The 25,109-nt window shown below is 42.7% G+C and overlaps 1 protein-coding gene across 2 annotated transcripts in view; it reads left to right on the top strand.

Annotated features, from left to right (window-relative positions):
• The first annotated feature begins 185 nt into the window (after positions 1–185).
• Positions 186–25,109, top strand: part of VPS35L (VPS35 endosomal protein sorting factor like) — a 125,213-nt gene continuing 100,289 nt past the window's right edge. Inside the window, exons 1-7 of one of the 2 annotated variants that reach the window (XM_026650619.2) lie at positions 186–241; positions 7,677–7,776; positions 8,704–8,871; positions 9,167–9,289; positions 9,723–9,747; positions 10,758–10,834; positions 18,354–18,482. In XM_026650619.2, coding sequence (XP_026506404.1) covers positions 225–241; positions 7,677–7,776; positions 8,704–8,871; positions 9,167–9,289; positions 9,723–9,747; positions 10,758–10,834; positions 18,354–18,482 — 639 coding nt within the window. In that variant the 5' untranslated portion in view covers positions 186–224. Of the gene's footprint in view, positions 242–5,506; positions 5,529–7,676; positions 7,777–8,703; positions 8,872–9,166; positions 9,290–9,722; positions 9,748–10,757; positions 10,835–18,353; positions 18,483–25,109 lie in introns of those variants that run through there. The other variant, XM_026650618.2, reaches the window with a different exon arrangement.

Raw genomic sequence — 25,109 nt, 5'->3', positions numbered from 1 at the left:
CCGTGTGTGGGGCGGCGGGAGGAGCCTTTCCCATGGGGTTACCAGGCTCCCCCAAGGCTCAGCGAGAGCCATCCGCCGCCGTCGCGTGGGGCCTGCACCTACCTTTTCCGGTTGCCCCGCTCAATCATGGCAGCCTTGGCGGCGGGGCGGGGCGTAGCGAGCGGGGAGAGGGCGGTGAAAAACCCGGCCCTGGGGAGAAGGGGGTCATGTGACAAGGAGGCAAGATGGCTGCCTTCCCGTGGTAAGGCCGGGAGAAGTACGGGTAGAGGTGCTGGGGAGGGGCTGGGCTGAGTGGGGAGGGAACCGCGCTGGGCGGGCGGAGGAAGGCGGTGGCGGCGGGTCTGGACTCGCGTAGTCTGAGGTGGAGAAGTTCCGGCTGGGCGGGAGTTGGTTCCTGGGGAAGGGTCCCTGATATTCCCCTATCTGGAGCCAGCGGGGCCAAAGCAGAGCCCGGCTCCAGACTCCCGAGCAGGGTGGGCTGGGGACTTCCCTGTCCCGCAGCTTAAAGAAAAGAGGGTGAAAGGCGCCTCCGCTCTGTCAGCCTGCCTAGTCTGTTCCCTGTTACCCCGTTAACTCAGTCCGAAAGCCCGGGGCAAAACTGCAGTGTCCCCTCTTCCCCCCGCCCAGGGTGCGAAGCTCACCTGTTTCGGAGGTGCATGCAGTGGAGCTGTTGTAAAGTTTAATTTCCTCCTTTCCTACAGTCTTTACCAGTAACCCTGACCAAAGCTTTCTGTGCTGTAAGGGACTTCCACAGTAACACACATATCAAGAACAACACCAATAACTTCCTCCTTGCTTCAGGACTGCTGCTTTGGAATGGGTCTAAAAGGAAGCCTGAAGCCTAAATGAAATAGCAGTAAGCTATTCAATTGTGACAATATTTTAGAAAGTTCATTTCTAATTTGGATACATACATACATGTTCCTTCAGAGACAGTGCTTCTTTCAAATGCCCCCATGAAAAGACCCTTGAAATTATGTTATCACAAGCCTGCAGCTGAGACCATCTGAAAGCAGTTAAAAAAACATACTTGAATATCACAGTAAAATCTTTCCTCCGAAGAAGGGGAGATACATTCAGATATGTTTTAATAATGTGGGACTGGTGTTACTTATTTGCATTTTTGTGACAAGGTGGGATAACCCCAAAGGAGTTGCTGTAGTTGACTCTGTGATTCATATATGCTTCCTCCTCCCCTTTCCCCCCGCCATGTAACCCTGTATTTATTTTTTCTTTGATGTCTTACAAAGTACCAAATCACAGCAGTAGCATGGAGGTGCCTGGAAGGCACTGCATTGAAACGTTTTTTTAAAAGTACTGAAAAAAACACATCCAGATGTGTAGCTTTGCACCAGTGTAGATGCAGGCTTGTCAATGGAAGAATGCATCTGTTGATGTAGCTACAATCAGCTGGTGTTTCTACACTGACAGAAAACCCCTTCTCTCAGTGTAGGCGATGGGGTTATATGCTGGCCGTATAGCCTCAACAGTCTGGACATACCCTAACTAAATAAGAGATAACAGCTGGATGCAGACAGAAGGGAGTACTAGGAAACAGTGAGCCTGTGTTGGTCAGCATGATAGGCAGTGGTATCAGTACGTTGGCAGCCTAACCATTATCAATTTATTATTTTTTTGGTAGGCATCAGGGCAAAGTAGAGTTTTGAGGAGGGATTTGAAGATGGATAATAGGTAGCTTTGTGGATGTACAAGTCTTCACAGGAGCGTGATAGAGATGTCCTGTGAACAGACTTTGTTATGTACTTTGTCTTTAAAAATAAGTAAGAACTGTACTTCAGAACAATCTAGAGCAGTCTCAATTTGGATCTAATTTGATTGTGTTGGATTTTATGTCGTCTCTTTTTGGAAAGAGAGGGATGGGAGGAGAAGAAAGAAGCCAGATTAAAATTCTGTTCCTCTTATAGTCCAGTGGATGTCCCTGTTGGTTCATGTTAGGATACAAATTCTGCTTCTGTAGTACAGGTCTGTCACATCTTACACGCATTTAACATGTGCGATATCAGGTTTACTTGGAAAAATAAAAAAAACAAAAGAAGAGAGAAAAATAACAATTTTAATATTGTACCTGTAGTGCGGGCGATTCTGCCCGCCATTGAACTCAATGTAATTTTGACTATACGCGGTTTTCGCTTTACATGCTAATCGCGGAATGGAACCCCGCGTAAGTTGAGACTCGCCTGTAATATGAAATATTTCTTTACTTCTGGAAAACTGAATGCAGAACTGAAGAAAATACTTAGGAAATAAGCTAAATAGTACAATTTCTGTTAGAGCAAGCAAGACAAGGAAATGATGAAATATTTTTTCTTTTGACAAGATAAAGAAAAATATGTGCAATAATTGTTTCCCGGCTTCATAAAGTTCATGGCTGCTTGTAAATAAACTAATTCCTGTTTTTGAAAGATTTGCTTTCCTGAAGCTTTTGTTCCTTTAAATAATAATCCCACTGGAGGTGATGGAAAACCACCTTTTCCCAACCTCAGAATCGATACAGAAAGTTACAAAAGTGAATGATGTGGCTCACCAGCTTATACAGGTGGGTTGCCAAAAAGTGCCTTTCATATCTATCAAATCTATGTAACTGCAAATCAGCTTGTTTACCCCACATGGTGCTAATTCATGAGCAAACCTGAATTTTTATCATAGTACAAATTTGTTTAGGAATTTTAAAAGGTCAGTGTTAACTATCATGGAAACCCACATTACCACAGTTTTTTAGATAATTTCATAATAAGAGTACTCAGTGTTTTAAAACTTTTTATATTTATAAATAAATATTTCCCAGAAATACATAAATACTACAAGTTTTGGGAGTGAAGGAAAGTTATAATAGATATGTCTGTGGTTATACTGTTTTTTGTTTTGCAAATACATGGAGATCTAAACATTGCCAATTCAGTCTTGTTATATTACTCTTATATGGACTCTCAATATCTGATTAGTGTTACTGTTGAGACTAAAAGGGCCACTATAAGTACTGCCTTAGGACTTCTAACAAAACCTCGAATGCACAGAAGGATCGGGGGTATTCAGTGCAGTTATGAAGATAAATGGTGTCAAATGTATTTGTTGGTAGTCTTAGAAGTTCTTACTGCAATAATGGTTAAGACAGACACACTGAACATAATATAGGGGTAGCCACAAATACACACTCCTCCTCTTCCCACCCCCCACCCATCAATCTGGCAATAAGATGCTGTGAACCTACAGGGATCAGAGTAGTTTTTTGGAATTTAGATTAAAGCCCAAAAAATGGAATTTAATATCAAGATATAAAACGGGTCCTTGAAAATGAAAAGCTCAGTAGGTAATTTGGAAATTGTAGAACTTAAATAATTGTAGATAAATGTAGTTTCTCCTGGTGAAAGGAATCAGTGTGTAACATGGAATGATAAGATGACACAGAGAGAAACTGGGAGATCTGGAGAAGAAAAATCTGTGAACATCACAGCTTGCTATGCAAATAACCAAGAAAGCTATTGTATTACAAGAGAAAAAAAATAGAATATAAAAGAGGTAGTATACTGTAGTTGGTGTGTAGGTGCTGGCTGTATTTCTTTAAGCATTGTTACTGTACTTAGTTAATGTTAAAATGATAAGTTGGGGATGAAGTTGAAACCAGCTTTACACTTAACAAATTTCAGTCTATACAGAAAAATTAAATGTAGCCTATCTTCATGGGAAGAAAAGGAGCTTGCATTAAAATGAAACATTTAGGTTCTAAATGTGGTTGATATAAATAAAAAGCCATTATATTTGAATAAAACTGCAGAAACCAAGGGAATTGAAAATTAAGGCTGTCATTCCTTAACTCACCTCCATGTGGCTTTTCTCTGCTTTTTATTTTTGTTTTTTCGTGTTACATGTTCGGTAAATAGTTATAATAGTTATTTGGATTTCATATTTGTCATTTTAACATAAAAATGATCTTCATTATACACGTATATATTATGAATACTGTGACAAAGTCACACTGGACAGCTGTAAGGGAGTGGTCCTATTGAAAATTCCAGGGGAAGTGGGCGAGCATAAGCCTGCTAGTGGCTAAAGGACCCTCCCCGAATGGCTAAAGGACCCTCCCCCAGCCTTCGGGGAGTATCCATTGAGTCCATTGAGCCGGGGAACTCAACTGATTACTGGGAACAACTAAAAAGAAAACAAGGGCAGGTATGAAGATCAAAGTGGAAGGCAGGTATATGAGCCCTAGAATGATAAAGGCCCTTTTCTTCATAAGCTGAAAAGGGGTTACCTCAGGTCAAGTAGACACACCCAAGTCCAATTAAGGGCTGCCTGAGGCCTTTATAAGGCCCTTCTCTGGTGAAAGGAGGGAAAGGGCGTGCAGGGCTAGTGGTATCAGGGAGAAAGTCTGCTCCAGGGTGGAGGGCTTTTTTTTTATTATTATTATTATTAATGGAGATATCCCATCTCCTAGAACTGGAAGGGACCTTGAAAGGTCATCAAGTCCAGCCTCCTGCCTTCACTAGCAGGACCAAGTACTGATTTTGCCCCAGATCCCCAAGTGGCCCCCTTAGGGATTGAACTCACAACCCTGGGTTTAGCAGGCCAATGCTCAAACCACTGAGCTATCCCTCCTTCCCATTGTTTAACAGACTGTTTAGGGAAAGGACTCACTGTTTAACCGACTGTCTGTTTAGGGAAAGGACTGGCACCCCAGGGCCAATAACAAGGCCTCACACCTTCAGCGTGTGTGTGTGTGTGTGTGTGTAGGAAAAGGTATTCCCGTTTGTTTTGGGTTGGAACTGTGTTTTTTGTTGGGTGGAGGGGTGCTCCTTGGGCTGGCCCTGAGGCCTGCCAGAAAAATGTTGGGAAATAACTCCCCAAGTGGGAGAATAAACACTGTCCAGAGTGGGGCTGACTTATTCCAGGCCCCCACCACCAGAGGGGGAAACGCTGTACCTGCCGAGATGGAGGAGGTGCCTTGCCGCAATACATATATAAATTCATTCCAATAAAAGGGATGCCTTCCCAATGGACGTGGCCGCTGCTTTTCTTCCCTCATTGCCCTTCTAAGTGCCAGACTCAGGTAGAGCAAGGCAACCTGCCTGTTATAGGTGGACATGCACCTTACAGTTGCCCAGAAGACTGGATCAGTCAGTCTGATTTCTGATGGAAGCTGGCTCCATAGCCATGAGCTTTCACCAAGAATGAAGGTTTACCCTTCTCTCTCCCCTTACTCAGTGAATAAATAGAAGATAATATCAAACCAATCGTGCACTCCCCTGCATATTAATTACCTTACAAGCGGTCTTGATCACTTAAACACATTGATTCTGTAAACATTTTTTACAACTTACATTTACAAACAGCTCACTCCGTGTACATGCATACACAGAGCAAATGATGCCTTAAAATTTAGTTATAATACAGTTGCCTTTTGGCTGAGGCTGTCATGCCACGCTTCAGCTGTCAAGACCTTTTTTTTTTTTTTTTTACTACTGATTTAGAAACCCCTATAAATGAGATGTAATGGAAATGCTGACAAAACTGTAAGTATAACAGGGTAATAGAAATGTTATAATTAGGAGCCAGTAAAGAGAGTGGGGTACATATTTTCATACAAATTCCAATAAACCCATGAAGCAAATGAACAAGGAGAGTCACTGAAGCATGGAACAATAGTAAATTCAAGAAAATGCTCATGTATAGTGAAAGCAGGAAATTGGAGATAAAGAAAACAAAAGGAACAGGCATGTGGGTTTCACTGGACTCTTGTTCTTGCTCTGCTTGTATCTAATTAGGCTTCAAAGCTTCTCCATTGATCAGCACAGCTATGACTTTGTTCTGATTTCTTGTTACAGAATTGCAATAGCAAGAGCGCCACAAAGGTCTACCAGTTAAATAATAATTACGTAGTCTGTTTCCTTTTTCACTTTGAAAAGATTACCAGCAAAGTTGGGGGGAAGAAGGGAAGAGGCAAGGAGAAATTTGGGTTTTTGCCCTTTTTAAATATTTTGCTTCTTTCCGCTACTTTTTTACACTAAGAAATTCAGATCCCTTTTAGGCTAGAACGCACAATAATGACTGGAAAGCTAGTGAAATGGTGATAGCGCAAGATCCCAGAAAGTGAAAGTTGAGGGGGGAAATGAATTTTTAGACACTGGCAGGGTTTTCAAATGAGCTCAGTTCCTATTTAGGCACATTGTCCCCAATGGAAGCTGATGACACTGAGTACTTGGTGCCTGAATGGAAGCTTAGCTCTTTTGAAAATCTGGCCTTTGTGTTTATTTTGTTTTTGTTGTTTTTAGCTTCAAGGACTAGCATTTTTGATAAAGTAAGCCTTTGTTCATTCAGTACCCTTGCTTGTTCAATTAAGGCACCAGAGCTCCAGTAAACATCCTTGCGCTCTCCCAAAAGTCCTTCAGTAATAAAACAGGGAAGGCAAATTGGGCATTCCTAATATTTCTAAAATTAAAAAACAGGAAAATGTTCCAGGTGGAGTGGGCAGAGGGAAAGAAAACCTTTTCAAACCAGGTCTTGCTGATTGTTGCCATGATCCCTAACTACACTAGCTCTATTGCTGTTGCTCTACTGTTGGAGCCGAATGTCTGGAACCAGTGGTGGAAAACGTTTGCTGAAATGCAGAGTATAGATGCTTCTAAGTCTCTTGACACTTCCATGAGCTGAGTAGAACTATACTCACTTTGCATGTATGGAAACTGTCTTGTCCCCAAAGAAACAGTAACAGAGCTGGGAACTTAAACCAGGAATCTTTACTCCCAGTTCCATGCATGACCACTAGATCGTGCTAGTTAAAGGGTTTTCATTTGATGTATTACTGAATTTAAGGATATATTTTTGAATATTTTTAAATATAACTATTAGCTCTCCTTCATAGATCTGTCCAGTCCTGGGTATGGAAACTCCAGTTTTATTCCTCTCCCCCATTTTAATGGCACACCTCAAAGATGAATTGCATTTCTAATTGTAGTGAACGATTAATAGAAACTGGGATTAATAGTAAAATAGAATGGAGGAAAAACTATAAAGCTGTGACTGGAGTAAATGTCTGCTGCTCAGCCTTGGAGTGCATTATCTATGTTGTTCTTCAAGTGCAAATCTTTTTCTGTTAGGGAAGAAAGCCTGGTTTTGTCAACAGGCTAAGAAGAAAAACTGTAAAATATGAGTTTGCTGTAAGTTATTTCTCTTAATAAAATATTTTCAGTAAGAATGGAAGCCTTTAGTACAATGTCTTGTTTCTCGTTCTTGCATTGCTGGTTATGTTCTTTCTTCCTCTTGTCAGCTGGCCACTGCAACTTTTAATTGTGAATACTGCGGAACAGCTGGATATTGGTTCCCTTAGTAAATTACCTAATGAGTAAATTATTTGCTGATTCTGATCCTTTTGATGATTAAATGCAATGGTATGGAGGCAAATCCAACTGCTGTACTTTAAATACAGAACAGTAAGTGGCAGCTACCTCCCTTCACAAACGCACTGCTCAGTTTTTATTTAGAGTATAAGAGAGCAAAGTAGTCAAGTCAGTTTACATATTAGCTACCCATGCAAAGGGAAACCTTACATCATACAATTTGATTTACTTTCCAAAATACTGCCTGGCGTATAAACATGTCTGCACCTATACAAGTGTGACAGATGCACCTATAAAACTTTTTCTTTATTCTTGCTTTTTAAGGCATCCAAGGTCTAGAAATTACACATCAGAGTTTGACTCATGCAGACTGGAGGCTGTACCTGTGGAATTTGGGGACTACCATCCACTGAAACCCATTATAGTAAGTTTCTTTTTGTGCCTTTGCAAATAACATCACTGTAAAGTGAAAACTACTGTTTCCTGCTGGCAACTAGAGGCAGTTCTGATTTCCTGTTGAATTTATTAGAAGAAAAGTTTTGGTTTTAAAGTCACTGGCAATACCAGTGAAGTACATTTGGGATGCTCCAGCAGCTTGCAGCTCCCACCATTTCTATAGTACTAGGGATTTATGCTGCTATTTACACAGTACTGAATGTCTTGATGTTATGTGCCAGAAAACGTCTCTTACTATTCAGAACAGCTCAAATCCTGCACAGCTTCTTGGTTACTTATGAAATGTTTCGTCATATATAAAAAGACCAGATTAGGACCAACTCATCACATTACCAGTAACCTGCCTAACTGCTTGATGTAAAACTTGTTGGTTTTGGGTTACCTCTAAACCAGCTGTGGTTTTAAAAAACACTCTATGAAATATTGCAAGCGTGCATGGGGCTCTACAAAACACATAAGAGGCAAGGTCCCTGCTTCAAAGAGGTTAGTTTAACTCTGGTGACTATGATACATGGGCAGCAGTTCAGACTCTGGAAGGTCAGTAGGGAGATCTGCACAGAAAGGAGCAGTCTTTAAGGGTGGATTTGAAAGACAAAAGGAAGGGTAGTTGGTACACAGGAAGTGGTAGGCTGTTTGAAGCTAAAGGAGCATCATGAAAGAAGGGATAAAAACAAGTGGGAGGAGGAAGCAACTGGGAGGGGGGCAGGGGGGAGAAAGAGTGCTTTTTGCTGCAGAGAATAGAAACAAAAATGGTAAAAGAACCTCTAAGTACCACCACTACAGCTGAGGCACTCCTAGTGGAGAGAAAAATTGTGCTATTTGGAGAATCTGTGCTTTAGTAAGTTATTAAAGTGGAAGTAGATCTTTTCATTTTACAGTTGAACTTCTCCTTCAGGTTACTGAATCCAAGACCAAGAAAATGGGTCGGAAAGGAAGTACTTCCTCTACCTCCTCTTCTTCTTCCAGTTCAATGGTAGACCCACTAAGCAGTGTGTTGGATGGCACTGATCCCTTGTCATTGTTCGCAGCAACAGCAGATCCAGTGACTACTGCAGCTAACACGGTAAAGCTCAAGGTTAATTATCTCACGCAGATTGAACAAAATAGACCTGCATAGAACTGATTCTTTGTGCTCTTGCAAGAGGTGTTTCAGTACAGAAAGTACCATATTAACTAATCAGAGAATTTCATTTACTGGTTTTCTTTTGCTTTAGCAGTTTTGGTAACGTTTACGTTTTTTAATGTTGTAAATCTGTGGAAGGGTCAGTAACACATGAAACATAGTAGGTCTTAACATGTCTGGTCACCTTTCTTAGTCTGCCTGGTATACATGAACACCTTGTTTGTGTTCCTCCTAGGATACTACAAGAAAGAAACGTGATAAAGACGACAGCTTGGTTGTAGGAAGTGACTTTGAACCGTGGTCAAGCAAACGTGGTGAAATCCTTGCTAGATACACGACGACTGAAAAACTCTCCATTGTAAGTGCGCTTCTTAATGATTTTGTGCAAGAACCTTAATAGACTATGGGTACTGAGAGACTACAGTAATTGAATACCTTGTGACTATTCCTTTTCTATGTAAACAAATTCAGTAAATTTTAATTTGCAATGAAGTGGAAAACCATCCCAGCAGCTCTAGCTTTTAGATATTCATAAAGAAGACTGGCTGATCTTTGGCCTATTGTACTCGATTATTTTTAGAGAGAGTCCAAAAGAGTGCTAGCCACTTCCCAGAACACAAATAGAGACATGGTCCAGGCCATGAAAAGCTTACAATCACACTTTATATCTCCATTAATTTATAGAATAAATATCAGCACTGAAAATAATCAATTCACTTTCTTAAATCGTTTGTAAATAAGTTAATAGTTTGTAAATACATGCTTTCTAAAATGCTGTTGTTTCTCTGCAGAATCTGTATATGAGTTCTGAAAAAGGTGAGTAGTTTCTCTATATCAAATGTCCTGGGACTATTATTTTAAAGAGAGAACAAATGACAGACCTTTGGTGCAAACATGCATTCAAATTGAAGCTTTCTTTCTCCAACTATGAGCTGATTCACTGCTATTGCTCATGAGAGTCCCACTGGATTTTTGCAAATGCGAGAAAAATAAAATTGATCTTGCTCCATCTAGTGGCTGCTGAGCACATTATTATGTGTAATTGAAAGAAACTAGAACTCCTGTAATTTACATCGTGGCTTTAAAAAACATCTGGACTGTTACTATCCCTCCAAATCCCCCAAAATTGGAAGGTTATTTTGGTATTTGGCTTGTCTTTATTAATTTTCCCACTTGCTTGCTTGAAGGGAACAAGAGGGGCAATAGAAGGAAGTGCTTTGCATAGCTGTTCAACAATTCTCTGCCTGGCTGAGAGAGAAGCATTGAAGGAGCCAATTCCAGTATTATACTGGCTGTTTAGTATGACACCAAAATCTTAATTTTTAATGCAATGTTTTAATTGTATTGTTAATGGGAAAAGCTGTTAAGAATGGGAGGCTAAGTAGTAAAGAACCTTCCATAGCAAGTAGAATCTTGGAATGCGTAAATATACAGGGCTCCAGCTTCTTAGCAGAAGAACCTGAATAAAAAATCTAGAGCCTGCTTTTTGTTTTGTTTTGTTTTAAATCTTTATGTGTTTATTTTTTCAAATCAGGCTTCACTTTTTGCAGTTGCTATTCTGTACCCACTACGAATTGTTGGGAGAAAAAGGTGAATGAATCGTTGGCAACATTCATTGTGTGCCTGCAGGAATGGAGGTCTTGTTTGAAAATCAGGCTCGCAGTCTCTCATGCTAGCAGCTGAATAGCTGCCTTAGGTCGTTGAACCACCATTTTGATCTTGGATACTGTTAGCTTGTTTAAATCTGTCTCTTCCCCTCAAGTCTTTTTTTTTATAGTTTAAGAATTTGAAAATTTTAAAGAACTCAAAGATGTAATTACCTACAGGAAAAGCTACAACGCCTGGCTCAGCAGTTTCTGAGAAGGTGCGAACAAGGCTAGAGGAGCTGGATGACCTTGAAGAGGTGAGCAAACTGTCCAGGAAACATTTTAAGAGAAAAAAGATTAGTTGTGTGAGATAAAACTATTTAAGAAACTTTCTGACTTATCCCTAAAGCCCTGATTCTGCAAACACTTATACAGTTGATTAACTCCTTGTACTTGAATAGTCCCATTGAAAGTGTGTGTGTCTGTGTAGAATTGGGGCCTACATTTTTAGCTCATTGACAAACAGTACCCCAAAAGGAGAGTCACTGGGCTGACATTGTATCATTTATCTCCTATAGTTGCTGTATTTAAGCTTCCCGGTGTCTGGTAGGCTCTGTCTCTTGTTGCAGAGACTGACATCTCTCCTAAGTAAGGCACTGATTCAGTCAGGCACTTAATATGCATATGTTTAAATACTTTAGTCCCATTGAAACCAGTAAGGCCACTGACATGCTTGAGTACCTTACTGAATTGGTGCCAATTCTGCTTCAGGGCCTCCAGGTCTTATGGCTAGCTTCAACGTGGATCTCATGATTAACACAATATTCATTTTATAAATTCAGCATGATGTGAGTGTGTGTCAAAAGTAACATCTACTTAAATATCTGCAGATTAGATTCTATTAGCGGAAGGATAAGTGTATCTCAATAATATATGATGTATTCACTACTGAGACTGAATTGCCTAGCCTCACTCACAAAATAGTGGTTGCTTCTGCACTTCATCCCTCCATTTGTTGATTTATTTTCCAGGTAGTCATTCCTGATACGTAATCCTTTACAGGGACCTGCTGTAGTTCCGACATGACAGTACTTGAGTCTTGCTCTTTATTTTTTACAGATGAGTAGCTGGGAGCTTTACAATAACTTTTTGCCCTAGGTCTGCACACCATTCTTCAACACACTTTGGTTGTTCATAAATAGCCGTACAATGGTGTTCATATGAAAAGGAATTGAAGGGTTAGAGGAACTCAGGCCCGTTTTTGTACTTGACCTGAAAGTAACCAAAGGACACTTTATTTCTGCTGCTGCTACAACTTAATAGCAGTCAAAGACAAAACCACATAAAAATTTAAAGGAATAAAGAATTTCATTAGAGGAGAGGTTCTCAAACTGTGGTCTGTGGGAGCTCCATTTAGGTGGTCCACGGAAGTTCCCTTTAAGGTGCATGCTGGGTGGCCGCATGCAAGAGAATGAGGGACTACCCACTTAATTAGAGGAGCCGCGCAGGCGTGGCTTCACTAATTAGGTGCATGGACCCTTGTGAAGATGCACATGTAAGGTGAGGTGGTGGCCTTGGGGGGGATTTGGGATGTGCAGGGCTGCGGCGTTCAGAGAAAGAGGCGACTTTCCCCAGCTCCAAGGCTGTGGCTGCTGTGGTGGGGGAGATATCCCCCCTCCTGCCCAGCCCCAGCTCGGGGGCTGCCGTGGCGGGGGAGACCCCCCTCCTGCCCAGCCCCAGCTTGGGGGCTGCCGCGGCGGGGGAGAGAGGGCACATCCATCACATTAGAAAGGTAAGACGACTGATATTAAAATATGAGTTGTGTGCTTTTATTTGTAGAACAAAAAAAGTTTTTGTTTTTTTTATATATAGCACTTTTATCCATAGCGCTTTACAGTAGTTAGCTAACGGTACAAACAACATTTGGCAAGATCATTAAGTGGTACACCGCTACCCTCAGCAATTTTCAAGTGGTCTGTGAAAAAAGAAGTTTGAGAACCACTGCATTAGAGAAAATGGCTTAGCAGCATGAGGGTCAGTCTGATGCTTGTGTTCTTTGAACTCTGCTTTATATTTTAAAGGTATTTGGTTAATATAAAGAATATAAGCTTTAAAAGGGCACTGTCAAGTACTTCATATATTTATGTAAACTTTCATTGTGTTTGCCCTTTTCAGTAGAAGCAGAATTCTCTCCTCCTGATTTTTCTCCCTGTCCTTTTGGCCAATATTGTATAGTAATGTTTCTAGTGTTGGAGCCAGCACAACTGCTTTATTTACCTTTGTTTCTACACCAGCATTGCTGATCTCACCAGGAATATTCCCATAAGTGGAGGGAATATTTATAGGAAGACATGTTCTATGGGGGCCTAAACCAAAACCCAAGACTCAATATCTCCCCTCCCTGGATTTTGGGGAAGTTCATATCTGGCTCTGATCTCTGCAGCTTGGGGCTATATTGGTTAGTGAATTGCTGCAACAAAGCAAGCACCTTGAATGTGGTATTTTGTTGTATCATACTAAAATGGTGGGAGAAAAACACAGTTATTACAGGAGAGCGGCTGGTAGCTCAGCCTGTTGTTAAGGTTTCCCGACATTTCCCATTATAACATCCAGTTTGCAGTTGCTTGTAGCTGCCAAACTTTAAGCATTAATTAGGGGTAGTATTTCCTATGCTGGTTTTCTGCCTCATGCTGAATTTTTTTTTTAAATGTCAGCCAAAACTATTTAGCATGAAGTTCTGTGCCCACTAGAGAGCCCTCCAGAGCCTAGAATGGAACCCACGATTCCTAAGTCTCACCCTTCCTCTCTTGTCAGCAAATATCTGTGAAACCCTCCAGCAGCTGTCCCCCAGTGCCCAACACTGAGTGCTCTGGTCACAATTACGAACTGTGCTGTTCAGGGGTCATGGAGACCAGAAGCTCCCCCCCCCCCAACTTTCAAAAATTCACAGGGTTTTAAGTGCCTTTTCCTGATTGCCCAGCTTGGCGAGCACACCTAGCACTCTCCACTGTTGTGTACTACTGCCCAGATGAACATGCCAGCTACGTGCTCAAGACACGCTCTGGCCTGGAGTAGACCAGCGATATTGGATCTCCTGAGCCTGTGGGAAGAAGAGGCTGTGCGGGCACAGCTACAGAACAGCTGTAGAAATGTGGACATCTATGAGCAGATTGTGTGAGGAATGCAGAAGGGGTATGACAGGGATCTGAAGCAGTGCCGCGTGAAAGTGAAAGAATTGCAGCGAGCATACCAGAAGGCCAGGGAGGCCAACAGTCCATCTGGTGCCAAGCCACAGACCTGCTGATTTTTCAAAGTGTTGTATGTCATATGTGGTGGAGACCCCACCAGCACCTTGCATGCAACCATGAATACTTCTGAATCACAGGCCCCTGGCGAGAACAGTGAGGAGGAGGGACATGCTACCAGGGGGTCCAGCTATCCCACAAGCCAGGACCTGTTTGATACTCTACCGCACTCCAGTGAGTTCTGGCAGTTGAATACGGGCAAGTCTGATGGAAGGGAAAGAACCTCAGGGTAAGTATGTAATTGTATTTCTCATTACTATGATATACTGATGATGCCCCCAGCTTAACAGGACACTGCTATTGACTTTTCGTTAACTTACTTATACCAGAAGAGGTAGTGGTACAACAAGGAGAGGTAAAGTTATCTACTTTTCATTCCCCTGTAGAGTTAGGCGCGGGGATGGTGGCATGTGGAGCAGTTTGTGTATGTACACAGGATGTCCCTCAAATCCTCCTGAGAGATCTCGCGACAACTTTCATGGAGGCACTCTGCAATCCTCTCCAGAAGGTTTCTAAGGATGGCAGCCTTATTTCTTCCTCTGCAGTAGGACACTTTCTCATGCCAGTCAGCGATAACTTTGGCAGGCACCATTGCAATAAACAGGCTAGCAGCATATGGGCCTGTGTGGCTTCAGGACTCCAGCAGCAGCTGTATTCTCTGTGCCTTTGTCACGCTCACGAGTGAGATATCAGCTAAAATCACCACTGCCTGTGGAAAACGGTGCCAGTATTCAGTGCCATTGCCTGGTTCTCATAGTTTCATGTACCTGAGCAATCCTCTCCTCATTTCCCTTGTCCCTGCCAGGTCAAACTCATCATGACTGCTGCTGTGAGTCGGCCCATACACAAGCGCTCCGAAGCAAAAGTGTCAATAAGCATGTCTTGTTTAAAACTTTAGTGGAGCAAGGGAAGGGAGTTCTGAATCTTAACTTTCACTTTCCATTGTGACTGTACCAACAATGGTACCTCTGTGTGTTTTACCTGTAGCTGCAGCAGTTGCAACCTTGAGGGGTTCCCCCTCCACACCCATGGAACGTCTGCACGAGGCAAGGAGGAGAAAGAAGAGGACTCAGGGTGACATGTTCAGTGAGATCCAGTGCTGTATCAGATCCTTAGCAGAGGGTCTGGAGGGTGAATATTACAGACTGTATGGAGAAGGAAAGAGCGGACAGGAGAAAGGTGCAGGAAAAGGAGAGGGAGATGCATCAGGACATAATGGAGCTTCTCTGGCAGCAAACACAGTTTCTGCAGACTCTTGTGGAACTACAGATTCAACAGTCGTGGGCTTGCCTTCCTTTGCAGTCCGCAGATAACTCCATTACAGCATCTCCCCAGGGCCGGCTCTAGGCACCAGCAAACCAAGCACGTGCTTGGGGCAGCACATTTTGAAGGGCGGCATTCTGGCTGTCTCTTTTTTTGCTTTGGGCAGCAAAAGCCTAGAGCCGGCTCTGGCAGCAGCAGCGCATCGCCCTGGGGCCGCTGCGGTTCGCGCCACGGGAGCAGCGAAATGGGAGCAGTGCCCACACCTTGTGGCTGGGCCGGGCAGGCTCCTAGCGGGGGACACTCGGGCTGGGGGTCGCCCCTCGGGGCACACGGAGCCACCTGCAGATGCCGCAGGGCAGCCGCCCCCCCCCCCCCAGCGCCGCAGCCGGGGCTGGGCGAAGCGGCCCGAGCCGCCCAGGGACGGCGGCAGGGTGGCAAGAAGCAGCAGTGGGGCCACAGAGGGCGAGGCGCTGCCGTGCGGGACCCGCGTCCCGTTCTCCGGGGCTCTGCTCCCTCTGGGGCTACCCTGCCCCGGCTCCTCAGCCCCCTGCCGGGGCAGTCCCCCGGCTCTGCCCTCCTGGGTCCTGGCCGTTCCTGGAAGCGGGAGCCCTGGCTGGAGGGATCCTGGGCTGAGGTGCGGCCTGGGAGTCCGGCTGCTTACCCCGACCCTGCCAGCGCCGGACTGGCTGGAGGCGAGGGGGGAGTGGGCGGAGTCAGCACTGGTGGGGGGGGGAGCCGAGGTCTGGGGCGGCAGGGGGGGTGGGTTGGGGGGGGGGAGGGAGGCCCGGGGCTGGGGGGAGAGGGGGTGCGGGGGGGGGGGGGGGGAGAGCCCAGGGATGGGGGGCGGCCAAAAAGTTTTTTGCTTGGAGCGGCAAAAACCCTAGAGCCGGCCCTGCATCTCCCTACACCTCCTGCCCCAACATTCCATGTAGCATCAGGGGCTGCATCCCTACCATTGCCACTCCACCCTGGGGAAGATTAGACAGCCACAACTTCACATGCAGTGACCTGGGAGCCATGGTTGATGTATGTGTAGGTAAAATGGACATGAATGTACTTTCCCCTTCTTTAAGCACTGTTCCATAAATGTATTAAGGTTTTAATGTATTTGCATTTAATTTGCACAGAATTATTTTTGCAGTGTGTTTTGTTACACAATAAAATTCTGTTTGGAAAATAATTTATCTTTATTAGTTCTCAACATATGCTGCAGAATGTCTAGTGGTACTGAAAGCACCCACTTGTTGTACAGTGTGACACAACTCACTGGATCAGTTAAAAAAAACACCAGTGTAATAATCATAAATGTACAACAAACATCACAAAATTAATAGGTGCATTGACATGGTTATATTCATAGATGTACACCAGGTACCACATAATTCCTAACAGGCCCCAAAACAGCAGGATCAGGGAGAATACAGTACACCACAGCACGTTACTGTGGCTCATTCTTAAAGTGCTCTTTCAAAGCCTCCCTTAGCTGTATAGTTTCGCGTTGACCTCTTCTAATAGTCCTCGTGTCTGTCTGTTCAAACTCAGCAGACAGCTGATGCATCTCTGTCCTTCATTCCACTGGCAAGTTTTCTCCCTTGCTTCACAGATGTTATGCAGGACACAGCAGGCAGCTATAACCACTGGGATTTTTTGTCACTGAGACCATTCTTTGAGTAAACAACGCCAGTATCCCTTCAATCTACCAAAAGCACATTCGCCTGTCATTCTGCACCTGCTGAGCTGGTAGTTGAATCTTTCCTTGGCTCTGTTGAGGTGGCCAGTGTACGGCTTCATGAGCTGGGGAGCAGAGGGTAGACCCGGTCCCCCAGGATCACTATTGGCATTTCAACATTGCCAGTGGTAATCCGCCAGTCTGGAAAGAAAGTCCCTGCTGGCAACTTTCTGAATAGTCCTGTGTTCTTAAAGATGTGAGCATCATGCACCTTCTCTGACCAGCCAACACTGATGTTAGTGAAGCATCCCCGTGATCCACCAACGCTTGCATAACCACAGAATATTAGCCATTTCTGTTGATATATTCTGTGGCAAGATGGTCTGGTGCCAGAAATATATATATGAGTGCTGTCTATTGCCCCACTGCAGTTGGGGAAGCCCATTGCTGCAGATCTATCCATTATGTCCTGCACATTGCCAAGAGTCACAGTCCTGCATAGCACGAGATAATTAATGGCCCTGCACACTTGTATGACAGTGGCCCCAGGGTTAATTTTCCAACTCCAAAATGATTTCCCACTGACTGGTAGCAATCTGGCATTGCAAGTTGCCAGAGCACTATCACCTATCACTTCTCCAGTGTCAGTGCAGCTCTCATTTTGGTAACTCTGCCCTGGAGGATGGGGGTGAGCTCAGCACACAGATCTGGGAATGCTCTCCTCATCTGAAAGTATTGCAGCCACTACTCATCATCCCAAGCCTGCATTACAGTGCAATCCCATCAATTGGTGCTCGTTTCTTGGGCCCAGATTCAGCACTCTGCTACCTGCAGCTGCTCCGTGAATACCACCAGCAACCTTGAATTGGTCCTTGTTTTGTTCCACAGCAATCTATCCTCCAAGAAATTGTCATGCTCCTTGCTGATTCGGTTCTTTTTCCAGCTTTGCAGATACCTGAGGATAGTGCATCCTATGCTTGCAACTCTCATGACAATAGGTCATAGCTATGCAGGCTCCATGCTTCTGTCAGAGATGGCGGACGGAGAGGAGGGCTGTGTGGGTTCGTGGGATTTTTTTAAAAAGGCATGAAAATGTTGGGATATACATGATGTTATGGGATGGGGAAAGTTGCATCCTGGGAAGTTGACCCCTTGCTCCTAGTCGCCTTTGTGTGACTTGTTTCTGCTCCATTATGCATTGCCAAAACTTCTTAAGAGACAGTGCACTGGACGGTGGTGAGTTGCACACTGGCATACCTACCCCTAATTCACCGCACTGTGCTTTGACACAAGCACTCCAGGTGCATATGTGCAGAACTGATGCAAGGAATCAAGTAGGCAAGTGCACAAGTGATATACCAACTGCGGCAGCTTTATGCCGATGTAACTTGTGTGGTCAAAAGTTTGTAGCGTAGATGGCATGTTAGCTCAAGTGGCAGAGCATGTGCAGTGGATCTTAAGGTTCCAGCCTTGCTGATGAGCCTCAAGTACTCAACCTTAAACCTAACATTTCCTAATTTTTAATAGATTGGCTAACTAATAGGTATCTTCTTTTTGTTGGTTGCCTCTTTATTAAATGCTGCTGTTTTTTCTTGTCAGGGTTCACAAAAAGAGCTGTTGAATTTGACTCAGCAGGATTACATGAATCGGATTGAAGACCTAAATCAGTCACTGAAGGATGCCTGGGCCTCTGATCAGAAAGTAAAAGCTCTAAAAATAGTTATCCAGGTCAGTTTATAGTGAATAGTGCCTCTCAAATCATACTTAAAGTTAAGCATAGACTCAAATACTTTGTGGATCAGGGTTTAAGTCTCTCGAAGGCAGCAGTGAAAACCCCATAACTGAGAACACTTAAAGTTAGACTGGACAAAACACAAGAAAATATGCTGTATGGAATAATCTTAATTAGAAAGCGGGATGGATTATATGATAGATCTTTTAGATCTCTCATATTTATAACGCTATAAACATTTAAATTGCTGTAAAGTTATTGGTGATCACATGCATCTTCCTCTTACATCTGGTCTTTTTATTTTTATTTTTCCTAATACTGTGCTTATATGATGATATGGGAAAAAAATACTCAAATCAACATAATTGATACAAAAAATCGGGACTTTGAAAATGCTTTTATGTTGTACATTTTAGTGCCATTGGTAATTTGACATTTTCACCTTTGTGACTATATTTTTTTTCTATATGCTAAGGTGCAAAGATAAGTGGGCGGGGGTGAGAGGGAGTGATGAAGAAATATATGCAGACTAGGCTGGATCTCTTAACTGTTTATTTCTAGACATTGTATCATTTTGTTTTTTTAATCAGTTTTTGTAAAGGAACTACATAGTTCACTTGTCTCCATTGAAACTCACTTAGCTCTTTTGTAAAAGCTGATGTTTTGTGACTAAGATATTACTAAGAGTTTAGTTTCTCACCATTATTGTTTTTGTTTTTGTTTTGTTTTACTATGAACTGATAACCTCTTTGAAGTTGTTCAAGTATTAAAGAGATGAAAAATTGCCCAATTGGTTTGAAATACTGGATAATAAAATGAGGCTCCTTGAGGAAATCAAAATACTTAGATGATCTAAGAATGCTTAAGATATTCTCTCTGATACACATGCTTGGTGTTAATAATTTAGAAACAATAGCTCGGTATCTTTAAGATGCTCATCACGTTAAATATTTACAAAAAATACACATTTATGATTGTTTCACTGCTCTGGCAAAAAAATACAAGCTGTAAGCTCATTTAGTGGAAGTGAACATGCTTATTTCCCACTCTGTTCATTTGAAAGTAGCTGCAAAGGGAGCCTGCAATTCATTGCACCAGATATCTGGAGATGCATCAAGTAGAGTCCCAGTGTAAATTTTTTTTTTCATATGAGGTGGCAAACTGCTGCTAGCTTCCTTTCAAGGACTGTTTATTGGCTTACAATGTAAACATTATTCAAAGAAGTTGATATCATATTCCAAAAACATGTGTTGTGAGCTGCTTGCAGTGTAGATCATATGTGGAAAATATTTGTAACAGCAAGTGTTTTCATCTAAATATTTGTCTTGGCAGTAATTCTGCTTAGATTAATTTATTAACACTGTTCTGATGCAATGAAAGTTTTAACTTTTTTTTTTTTTAGTTTTTGATTAATCTTCAAATAAAATAAAGCCTGTAGGACCTCCTATTAGTCAAAAAACAGTTGAAGTAAAACCTCTATCTAGGGCTTCATCATTGTAGTATCATATTGGATATATTCTACACACATTATGTACTATCCTCTACAAATAATAAATGGCTTGGAGGGCAGTAGCTAGGAAACTTTACCCTAGAATAAAAATAGTTCCTGAGATTGTGCATATTGCCTGAAGTTAACATCACAACTGAAGGGACTATTGATTACCAGGTTTCTTTTATCCTTGCCCATCTTGATTCATTTCTGGGTATGGACCTGAGACTACTAATATTGTTAGTAGCTGATCTCCTTATAATGTATGGTGCCCATGCTGATTACATTAGATCCTTCAGCATTTCTTGTCACCACTGACCACAAGTATTGTTTCACTGCAAGGACCTTGCAAGAGTGAATGGGAGAATCTCTGCAGTTTCTGTGCTGCTGCTTAATCAAGTCACAGTGGGTAGTGCTGCATAGCTGCTCATCTTCCCTGAAGGGTGGTCTTCTCGCAGGAGATGGGCCTCTTGGAGTGAAGTGGAGTAGAAAGCTGTCATGCTGAGTGCTCAGTGATGCCAAATGTAGACTACTGTCCACCTCTGGCAATAACAGCCTGCTGTTGGCCATGTCATCAGTTTCTAGGTAGATTTTTTTTTCTTTAAAGTTGATATCCATTTGGTTTGGATACCTAATAATTCAGAGGCAACAAAGGAGTGAAAAAATACCTTTACTTTGCAAATCTTCCGTACAGTCAGGAAAAATGAATGAACATTTAAATGGAAAACTTGTTTCAGCAGGTTTCACTGGATCAAGTCACAGTTAAATTTTGCCGTCTGCCTGCCTGGACTGAAAATGTAATAAATTAACAGTACTGCTTCTCCTAGACTGATTTTTCCATAGTTTTGTTTTAAAATATTATTTGTACTAGGGTAGCACTTAGAGGCCCCAGCCAGGTCTGGTTGCTATTGTGCTAGGCTCTGTACCGACATATAGCAAGAGACAGGCTAAGCCTCAGCCAGCTTACAGTCTTGCAGGCAAGATGCAACAGGCTGATGTGACAAATAGGATATGGAGACAGGACAGGGAAGCCCTTAATACAATCATGTTTAGATTAGGCTGGCTGAGTGCACAATTCGTATGTGCAATAAGACAATCAGTAGTAGTAATCACGGCTTGGAAGTGAGTCTTACACACGATAAGGTGGTGTTTTTAGGGATTTTGATTGGGGAGGAAAAGGGGGTTCCTAGGTATAAGGGGTAACATGGGAGAAAATAAAGGTGCTTGTGGGAGAAGTAGATGAAAGACTGATAAAGGCTGTTAAACTGCACAATACAGTCAGTAAAACCAATTTCTTTAAATTTTTATTGGCCGGTGATTTTTTTCCCCCAACAAAATAATGGAAGGATGGCTAGCATAAGCTGCTGTTTTCTGCCTATCCTGGTTTAGTAAAGTAATTGAATAATCTGATTTAGCACAGAAACAGTTCAGAGGTTCTCTACTGATGATGCACAGTGTTCAATTGTATTAATTTGTAAATTACTCTTTTTTTGGGAGGGGAGAGGGGAGATGGCATGTGTGTTAAACAACAGGACAATAGGACAACTGAATGTTAAAACTTGTATGAATTGGCCTTTAGATGAGGCCAGAGGCAGAGTGTGGTGAAGCTGCAGCAATCTTAGAAACTGAGAGACTGATGTAATGTTAATAGTCATCAGGAAAGGTTACATAAAGTCAGGATTGTTTTTCCAGCAGTGGATCCCCTTTGGAAAGCTGTTTAAGTTGGAAATGCTAGTAAAGGTTACAAAGGAAATGAACCATAAATCAGGAATGAATAGAGTTCAGAAAATGCTCTTTGAGTTTGGATGATTATGTCTTTTTGTAGCACCAGGGAATTAGTAGTATTATTAAAAAAACAAATTGCCATGAAAAGTGTGGTGACCTAATAGTATTTTATCACAAGAAAATACAATACCATATTACAACGCCTTTGTTGAGAGGAAAACACAGAATATAAATGGGATTGCTGAGTCAAAGGAAGATCCTAAGACATGGTTCTGTCAGACCATGTTTCTTGGAAACATCATTCTATCTTGTGATTTACTTAACCCTCCTACCCCCAAAAAACAACACTCTCAGTGGTCCCTGAGTAGTGTCATAGGAAAAGCATAACTACTTCTCACCCATAGGAACCCTCCTTCTACATGAAAATTTTGTTGCAGACAAATCCCTGCCTGATTCTAGGCCTGGGCATTAATTACATCTATATTTCAGTTACTGAAATATTATACCAATTCCTGTGGTAAGGGATGGAGGAAACAGAATGGCAATAAATTGGTGTTTAGAAAAGAGTGTGAATGAGGGAACACCTTTACTGGAGCTTCACTATTGCTGGATTACTCTGAATTTGAGATACTATTAAACATATTACTATTCCCAAACAGTTTCCTAACGAGTACAACATTATGAGCATACTAAAGGGCGGGAGCATACTTTATTCCCAGAATTAAACATTTGTCAATAGGGGGCAAAAACCCAGCCGCATCACAACACTAGAAGTAGCTTGGTTTAGGGCCAGATTGTGAGAGAACCTTGTTAGGGGAATGGAAAAGTACAGACAGAACTTTGCCTTCCACACCTCCATGCAACAGCTTGTACAGTAGCAGTACACCTCTACCTTGATATAACGCTGTCCTCGGGAGCCAAAAAATCTTACTGCGTTATAGGTGAAACTGCGTTATATCGAACTTGCTTTGATCCGCTGGAGTGCGCAGCCCCGCCCCCCCGCGGAGCACTGCTTTACCGCGTTATATCCGAATTTGTGTTATATCGGGGTAGCGGTGTACTTGCTTCGAGGGAGTATCCTGTGTGCCCCTGGGGGGTGCACAGTGCCCCAAAAGGAGTAAAGTGAAGAAGGTCCGTGCTCGTGGGTTCATTGCTGGGCATGAGTGTGTGGTGTGATAGTTTTTGTTTTCAGTACATATAGAAGGGATAACAAAGAATTACTGGGAAAGTAACTATGTACTGTTCACAAAACTCTCTTGGAAATATAAGGCAAATGAGATATATGATAAATTTAAAAGACTGCAGGAAACTTTCAGGTTTGACCTTGACAGAGTTAGAGACACATGATTATTGTGGAAAATTCCAGCCCCATCCTACTAATAATTTTAGATTCAGAGCAAATGCTGCTCTGCTAGTCTGAGTGAGAATTAGAAATCTTGGGGGCAGTTGTGTGTCTGTCTTTAAAGCTTTCTGTTCTCCACTAGACGTGTCAACATATTTAGTAGCTTGTTTTCTTGGTATGATAGTGGAAAGTCAGAACATATGGAAACTAATGTTCTCTTTGGGTACGTCTACACTGCAATAGAAGACCTGTGGCATGGCTGGAGCTGGCCCAGCATAAGCTGTCTTGGGCTGGAGGGCTAAAAATTGCAGTGTAGATGTTTGGGCTCAGGCTGGCACCTGGGCTCTGAAACCTTCCCCCCTCATGGGTTCTCAGAGCCCCGGCTCCATCCTGAGCCCAAAAATCTATGCTGCAATTTTTAGCCCTGCAAACCCGAGACAACTGACCCGGGCTCTGAGACTTGGTGCCACAGGTTTTTATTGCAATGTAGACGTACTCTCATTATCAATTAGGTGAACCCATCTCACAATGAATATATTAAAATATACAAATTGAAGAGAGAACGCACAAATATTTTAATAGCGCTTTAACGTTGTCATCCTTAGATTAAGTGAACAAAGGTGTGTTGTGTGGTGGCTGCCCACAATGCGCTTGGATGCCCATAATGTGCTTGGATGTATCTGTTACCTGAGGGGAGAACTACATACATACTTAACAGGCAACAGTGGAGATAGTTCTCTTGGGTCACAGGAGTGAAGAGTCTGGCTTTTCTTTCTTGTGAACTCTCTAGATCCTCTCTTGGTGAATAAAGCAGTGAGGCTGAAAGCACTATCCCACTTACGCTTGTTCTGTGTATTGTTCCAGTATGGTGATGCTTCAGCAGGTCACTTCCTGAATGTTGGGAATAGAGTAGAAATTGTATTTTTAGACAGTTTTTTCCCCCTCTTCAACTGTATTCATTCCATTCAGTTGAAGACTGTCTCCTGATTGCAGGGGAAGGGCCATCCTGCAGCAGAAGGGACCTGGGAGGGTTTTCTACTGCTCCTCTTGGTGACATGGAGAATAGAGAGATTTCTTGTGCAGCTTTAGGGGTTTTTTTGTTTTTCAAGAGAGTGTATTGGAGAGGCAGACTTGTCCCTTTACTCCTCTCTTCCCACCCCCAAGCCTGCTTTTCTTCTGCAGTGGGAGCTGACTATCAGTAAACTTCTCCCAAAGATTTCTGCTCCAGCAGAGCTTATTGCTGTGTCCTACCATATATGTACCATATCTTGTATATTTTCTAAGTTGGTCACCATGTCATTTGATTCATATGCTGCTCCATATGATATTTCACTTTTTGGCCCTATCTAGACTAGGAAATAGGCTGTGTTTAAACTATTAGCAAATGTGCCTTTAAACATGACTTTACACCTACCATTGACTCAGTTTAGCTCTTTAGTGTCCACCACTGTGTGTTTGTGTGTCTGTGATGTGGTTGACCACAGGTTTCCCTTTTATGGTTACCATGACCAGCAGACATGTTTTAAAAGGTCTTAAATTATGTTCTACTAGATGCAAGGTTGTGTTTAAAAATATGGTCGCTAGTATGTTTTTAACCATAACCTATTTCCTAGTTTAGATATGCGCTGTGCATATGCTGGGTATAGATGCTTGGAAGACAGATTGTGATTAGCACCATAGAAATGCTTTTAAATAAATATTTTTTTAAATAGGTGGCATTTTCCTTGTATTTCTCACTATCCTCTATCAGAGATCATTTGTCTTGCCTGAGTGTATGTTGAAGTCTTCCCAGGCCAACTGAAATGCTGCGCTGGGGATTTCTTAGCATGAGGGGAGACTGACTGATGGTGCTGCTGCTGACTCTCCTGAAATGGAGAATATCAGCATGATATTCTCCAGAGCCAAGTGTCACAGTTTCAGGGTAACTGCACCTGTATTCCCCCTCCATGGTCCACTCCGGGAGTGCCCAGTCAGGTCTCGAGTCCCCAGCCATTGTTTGTCTCAGGGCAGGGACCCACGTCCCACTCCCTTCTGAATGGGGGGCTAACGGCTGCACAGCCACTGTCT

Source organism: Terrapene carolina, unplaced genomic scaffold (assembly GCF_002925995.2).
Source record: "Terrapene carolina triunguis isolate 2854851 unplaced genomic scaffold, T_m_triunguis-2.0 Scaffold93, whole genome shotgun sequence".
Taxonomy (NCBI): Eukaryota; Metazoa; Chordata; order Testudines; family Emydidae; genus Terrapene; species Terrapene triunguis.
The sequence above is the reverse complement of the archived record's forward strand: the minus strand, read 5'-3'. Positions and strand labels throughout refer to the sequence as shown.